The sequence below is a fragment of the Galeopterus variegatus genome, unplaced genomic scaffold, assembly GCF_000696425.1.
Source record: "Galeopterus variegatus unplaced genomic scaffold, G_variegatus-3.0.2 Scaffold253, whole genome shotgun sequence".
In the NCBI taxonomy this organism is placed as follows: Eukaryota; Metazoa; Chordata; class Mammalia; order Dermoptera; family Cynocephalidae; genus Galeopterus; species Galeopterus variegatus.
The window spans coordinates 459,461-465,938 of NW_007726364.1; the positions used below are offsets into that span (position 1 = coordinate 459,461).

Below are 6,478 nucleotides of genomic sequence, written 5' to 3' on the forward strand. Positions count from 1 at the left end.
AGCCTGCATTCCCATGAGGCCATGCTCCTCGCAGGCTGCGCAAGTCCTGCCCTCCCCCTCTACAGCCTTGTCCACTTGTGTCACCTGCCAGCACCTTGAGGATGGCTGGGCTTGTGACCCGTCTGAGCGGCGATGGCGGCGGCGGCGGCGGCGGCAGCGGCAGCGGGGGCTGCGGGCGGTCGGGGCTCCGGGCCGGGGCGGCGGCGCCATCTTGTGCCCGGGGCCGGGGGGGAGGCCGGGGAGGGGGCCCCGGGGGGCGCAGGGGACTACGGGAACGGCTTGGAGTCTGAGGAACTGGAGCCTGGGGAGCTGTTGCTGGAGCCCGAGCCGGAGCCCGAGCCCGAAGAGGAGCCGCCCCGGCCCCGCGCCCCCCCGGGAGCTCCGGGCCCTGGGCCTGGCTCGGGAGCCCCCGGCAGCCAGGAGGAGGAGGAGGAGCCGGGACTAGTCGAGGGTGACCCGGGGGACGGCGCCATTGAAGACCCGGTGAGGGAAGGAGGGCGAGTGAGCAGGCCGGTGGCCGGCCGGGTCACGGGAAGCCCAGAGCTCGGGCGAACGGGAGGCAGGCGGGGGGTGGGGTTGGGCAGGGAATAACGTGTCTGGGACCGGTCCGGGTCGGGCCGGGGACGGGCCTGCCATCGCCACAGGGGGCCCGGGCGGGTTGATTCCGGCGTCATGGGTACCTAGTGCTGTTGTAGAGAAGGTAGCTCGCTTTTCTTTTCATCACGACCCTCGCGTGGGGCGAAGGAAATGGTCGAGCATGGCTGGGGCCGCGCGCCGACCTCGAGCAGGGTACTGCCCTGCGTTGGTTCCTCTTAAGCTCTCCTCCGTACCCTCCCCACTCATTGCAGGAGCTGGAGGCGATCAAAGCTCGAGTCAGGGAGATGGAGGAAGAAGCTGAGAAGCTAAAGGAGTTACAGAACGAAGTAGAGAAGCAGATGAATATGAGTCCACCTCCAGGCAATGGTGAGTAACGGCGGTTGCACGCGGAACCCGGTCCTTGTGTGGTGAGGGTTGTGGGGAGCACGGGGAATGTGGGATTAGATGCTTGGGACCCTGGAGCTGCTTGTTTTAGCAGTTATTGGGCAGATGCCGCGGGCATAGTCCATTGTGCGTTTCTCTTGACTTTGGTGAGAGGGAACCTATGGTTTTTGATAGTGGTAGTCTTGTGCCTCCCTTTGTCTCTGTTATAAATGAGTTGCTCTTTGTTCTTAGTATCTCTACTCTGTGAAGTTTACCAGCTGGCATTTGACCTGCAAGTCTAATAGTTTTTCCTTAAATTGAAGACCTTTTAGTTAGGATTCCTAAGAGAAATTGCTCGGCTGCAAAGGGCTTTCCCTGTAATCTAGCAATGGCGAGTCTCCCCCACTTAATTTTGCTCACTCAAGGTGCTTCAAGCAAAGCTATTCAGTGGGGACTTGTTTCGAGGCGGAGGGATTCCTGTATGTTGTTTATGATTTTTTAAAGATATATTGATATATTCCTTGATTTATCAAATATTTATGACCATCTGCTATGTGCTTGGGTAATGGGTACAACAGGGAACAGAACAGACTAAAATCTTTGTCTTCACTGAGTTTATAGTATAGTGCTGGTGGCAGAAGTGCATATATTGGTCAAGTAGAAAACAAGTGTTTTTGTTTTTAAATCTTTTTTCCTTACAGCTGGCCCAGTGATCATGTCCATTGAGGAGAAGATGGAGGCTGATGCCCGATCCATCTATGTTGGCAATGTATGTAGTAGGGCTGTGATTAGGGTTGGGAAGTTCCTACTTGCGGGAGTTATTTAATAGTCTTAAAAGGAACATCTGCACAATAGCAGTGGTTTTGGGTGGGGAGGAAGGGTTGGGAGAAGGCTAAAGGTCAGCAAAGGCTCTGGGGTTGGAAAGAAAAGGATTAGTTCCGTAGAGAACCAGATTTGATGTGTCTTAGTGTATGTAGATGACCCAGACTAAAGGCTAGGCAGGGTACTTGTTGAGTCAGGAGATTACCCAGTACCTGTGAAATGTCCCCCCCCTTTCTTCAGGTGGACTATGGTGCAACGGCAGAAGAGCTGGAAGCTCACTTTCATGGCTGTGGTTCAGTCAATCGTGTTACTATACTCTGTGACAAATTCAGTGGCCATCCCAAAGGGTAAGTAGAATAGTAAGTTGAGATCATTTTGATCACAGCTTTAAAATAGGTAAGTTATGTTTTATATGGAATAGTAAGTCACTCACTGTTAGAACAAGTGGCCTTTATCTTCCAAGATAATGGCATTAATGTTGGTATTACATATCAAGGATTTCATGTAAGTGTTTTCAGGGGTCAGACATAACAAAAATGAAGGCTAGGTGTTGGGGGGATCATGAACTAGAAGGGAAGTGGCAGCTTCTAGTTGGCCCCGGATGGTTATGGCCACATGAGTAGCTGGGAATTATGATTAAAATCTTTCATTTAAACTTTTTTGACAAATAATTTAAAATGTGAACATCTTGCACCCAAACAAAGCATGCCTGCGAGTTGGGTTTGACTTACGAGCTATTTGCAACCTCAGATAAATAAAGTGACAATTATTCTTTTCAGATTTGCATATATAGAGTTCTCAGACAAAGAGTCAGTGAGGACTTCCCTGGCCTTAGATGAGTCCCTATTTAGAGGAAGACAAATCAAGGTAAGCCCTGTGCCCGTTGCTGTTCTGGTTCTGTGTAAATTCTCCAGGTTGGTTCTAAGGCTTTGAGCTGTACATCCCTTACTCAGGTGATCCCAAAACGAACCAACAGACCAGGCATCAGCACAACAGACCGGGGTTTCCCACGAGCCCGCTACCGTGCCAGGACCACCAACTACAACAGTTCGCGTTCTCGATTCTACAGTGGTTTTAACAGCAGGCCCCGGGGTCGCGTCTACAGGTCAGGATAGATGGGCTGCTCCTCTCCCCAGCCTCCCATGAGCCCTGTATGCTTCCTTCTCTCCTGAGGAACCTCCCTCCCTTCCCTTCCCCTTGGTCTCCAGGGACTTGGTCTCCTGCCTGTGCAGGGTGAGGAAGGTAGTTGCAGGCCAGGCCAGGAGGCCAGTCTCATCATTTCTGGAGCAGGAATTGGTGATAAGGGCTGGATCTCTATTTCTGTTCTGAGAGATGCTTCCTCCTCCAGCCTTTTTTTCTTGGGAGTTGGTGGCAGTGTAGGTGTTTACAGAAAAAGCCAGGAAGAACTGGGCTTCAGGGCAGTGAAAGCACTGCTTTGACATTCTCTACTTTTCCCAGAGTTAGGGAGGGGTTGAAGTTTGAACCTCCCTTGGAAGTGTACCAGAGGCTAGTTGATCCTATAGCCATGTGGGAGGATTTTGAGATATTTATTTACTCTTTATTTGAGCCAGTCTTTTTCTTTCTTTTTTTTTTTTTTTAAAAAGATGACTGGTAAGGGGATCTTAACCCTTGACTTGGTGTTGTCAGCACCACGCTCAGCCAGTGAGCGAACCGGCCATCCCTATGTGGGATCCGAACCCGGGGCCTTGGTGTTATCAGCACCACACTCTACCAAGTGAGCCACGGGCCGGCCCGAGCCAGTCTTTTTCAAGGTTAACTTTCTCAGTGGGCTTATTGTGCCCATGTATTATTTTGCTTTCCCTCTATCTCTTTACATTTAAATAGACAAGTTAGGCATATAAAGCTTGGCTTTTCATAAGATGTACCTGTCTGCTCCCAGGAGTTAGGGAGAATCTATTGGTTAGGGCCTAGGGTTTAAGAGCTGTGGAGAACTAAAAAATGGATCAACAGTGGGTCCTTTTTCTTGCTTCTGTATCTCAGATGCACTACTTTATGGCCACTGTTTGGCAAAGTATTCTGTTAAACTCCCCACCCCATCCCCCACTTGCCAGGTGTGTGGCTGTTTCTGGGATTTTAGGGTCAGTTTTAGGACATTTGAAAACTTCTTTTCCCCCCTTCCCTTCACAGTAACTGGGGCAAGGGCCCGGGGGAGGGGCTTGTACTGAACTATCTAGTGATCATGTTAACACCTAACTCTCCTTCTTTCTTCCAGGGGCCGGGCTAGAGCGACATCATGGTATTCCCCTTACTAAAAAAAGTGTGTATTAGGAGGAGAGAGAGGAAAAAAAGAGAAAAGAAGGAAAAAAAAAAAAGAATTAAAAAAAAAAAAAAAGAAAAACAGAAGATGACCTTGATGGAAAAAAAAAATATTTTTAAAAAAAAAAAAGATACACTGTGGAAGGGGGGAGAATCCTATAACTAACTGCTGAGGAGGGACCTGCTTTGGGGAGTAGGGGAAGGCCCAGGGAGTGGGGCAGGGGGCTGCTCTTTCACTCTGGGGATTCGCCATGGACACGTCTCAACTGCGCAAGCTGCTCCCCATGTTTCCCTGCCCCACTTCACCCCTTTGGGGGCTGCTCAAGTGTAGGTGGGCGTGGGTGGTTAAGAGGGTTTTTTTTTACCCAGGGCTCTGGAAGGACACCAAACTGTTCTGCTTGTTACCTTCCCTCCATCTTCTCCCTGCCTTTCACAGTCCCCTCCTGCCTGCTCCTGTCCTGCCAGGTCTACCACCACCCCACCCCTCTTTTCCGGCTCCCTGCCCCTCCAGATTGCCTGGTGATCTATTTTGTTTCCTTTTGTGTTTCTTTTTCTGTTTTGAGTGTCTTTCTTTGCAGGTTTCTGTAGCCGGAAGATCTCCGTTCCGCTCCCAGCGGCTCCAGTGTAAATTCCCCTTCCCCCTGGGGAAATGCACTACCTTGTTTTGGGGGGTTTTGGGTGTTTTTTTGTTTTTCAGTTTTTTGTTTTGTTTTTTTTCCTTTGCCTTTTTTTTCCCTTTTATTTGGAGGGAATGGGAGGAAGTGGGAACAGGGAGGTGGGAGGTGGATTTTGTTTATTTTTTTTAGCTCATTTCCAGGGGGTGGGAGGTTTTTTTTGATATGTGTCATAAATAAAGTTGTTTTTGAAAATAAAAATTGTTTGGCCTTTTGGGTATAAAGATTATTTACCTACTTATTCTCTTAGGTTGCATATGGCTATTCTACTTCATGGAAGTACTGGTGTTGTGGAGGGGAAGTTCCTACTTGTGAAGGAATTAGGAGTTAAATTACAACTAGCAGGAACATTATGTGTTTAGTTGAGGATGATGGGTTTTCCAAATAGTGTGTAACACTGTCCACACCAGCAGCCCTACCTCAAGGTGGGTTCAAGAAATGCAAAAACTAAACAATTAACAAAGACCATTGCAAAGCTTATCTTTCCTCCAGCCATGCAGTGACTACATACATTAAACTTTGGGTCGTTCATTAATTAGGACTTAACTTGCTTTCATTGTTTTCCTATCTTCTTGTATAGTTCCTTGACCATCTTAATAACATAATTTTTCCATTTTATATTCTTATGTCAGATTGGTCTTAAAATCCTTGAGCACTACATTGTTCCCCAGTTTAAGCCTTCGTAGACTCTGTTACCTGCAAAATTTCTAGTATTCCAACCTCTGTGTGCTCTTACTTGCTATTCACTTCTTTTCCCAGGTTGTTTTATTCATGACTGTCTCTGACCTGGATGCTCTTTTCTTCAAAAGTCTAAGGTTTTGTTTTGTTTTTAAAAAGATGACCGGTAAGGGGATCTTAACCCTTGACTTGGTGTTGTCAGCACCACGCTCACCCAGTGAGCAAACCGGCCATCCGTATATGGGATCCGAACCTGTGGCCTTGGTGTTATCAGCACCGCACTCTCCCGAGTGAGCCATGGGCTGGCCCCAAAAGTCTAAGGTTAAAGAAACGACTCTGGGAACCCTTTCTGTATCTGGGAGGCCTTAACCTACCTCTCAAGTCTGTATTTTAAATTCTCTGGTCAGTTGACCACCGCTTATTTTAGTATTTGATCATTTTTTGTACTACCTCCTATTATGTGATAATTTAGGCATTTGAAGTCTATCTTTTCTCCTAACTAGATTCATGTAGTTAATAGTGCCTGGCCTCAGTGTGGAGACTTATGCAAATGTTGGATAAAGTGTTCAATATGAACTTTTTGCTGGAAGAATGTGAAACATCTTAAGTGGCTTGACATTACTAAAGCGGAGAAGGTCTCATCTATCCACCAGGGGGCACCAAATGGCTGGCTCAAAAAGATCTCTGTAAACTTGGACAGTGGAGGGTGAATGTGGGTTTTTGACCCTTCTTGGTTTTAATTTTCTGTTTGGTCAGTTCTACTCTTGCCCATTCTCTTCATTCCTACTTACACTGCTTGAGCAACTTCCTGTTGTCATTGCAGTGGGCTCCTGGCAGATGTCTGGCTCTAATCGTTGCCAAAAGGGCCCCTATGATGCCACCAGTAAGTACAAAGCACAAACTAGACTATGGAACTAAGGCCTTTCCCAATTTGATCTTGATTATATATCCCTGCCAAATGCTGCACTACAACTGGTGCAGTGTATGTTTCAGTTGAATTACCTTATTTTTATGTATGGCTCATGTCATTCCCTCCATCCTAGTGCTATAACTTCTCTATCAAAATT

The 6,478-nt window shown here is 47.7% G+C and overlaps 1 protein-coding gene across 1 annotated transcript; it reads left to right on the forward strand.

Annotated features, from left to right (window-relative positions):
* Positions 1 to 126: 126 nt before the first annotated feature.
* PABPN1 (poly(A) binding protein, nuclear 1) lies at positions 127 to 4,934 on the forward strand. Its single transcript, XM_008566578.1, has 7 exons — positions 127 to 483; positions 849 to 963; positions 1,662 to 1,729; positions 2,023 to 2,129; positions 2,562 to 2,649; positions 2,736 to 2,887; positions 4,016 to 4,934. Exons 1-7 carry the CDS (start codon positions 133 to 135, stop codon positions 4,053 to 4,055), a joined length of 921 nt encoding a protein of 306 aa, XP_008564800.1. The 5' UTR covers positions 127 to 132; the 3' UTR covers positions 4,056 to 4,934.
* Positions 4,935 to 6,478: the final 1,544 nt, after the last annotated feature.

What these genes read in the sequence shown, in the direction of transcription:
- PABPN1 (XM_008566578.1), top strand. Translation starts at nt 133, where the DNA reads ATGGCGGCGGCGGCGGCGGCGGCAGCGGCAGCGGGGGCTGCGGGCGGT. An exon ending in ACGGCGCCATTGAAGACCCG is followed by an intron (nt 484 to 848) that starts GTGAGGGAAGGA and finishes CACTCATTGCAG; the next exon opens with GAGCTGGAGGCGATCAAAGC. An exon ending in GAGTCCACCTCCAGGCAATG is followed by an intron (nt 964 to 1,661) that starts GTGAGTAACGGC and finishes TTTTCCTTACAG; the next exon opens with CTGGCCCAGTGATCATGTCC.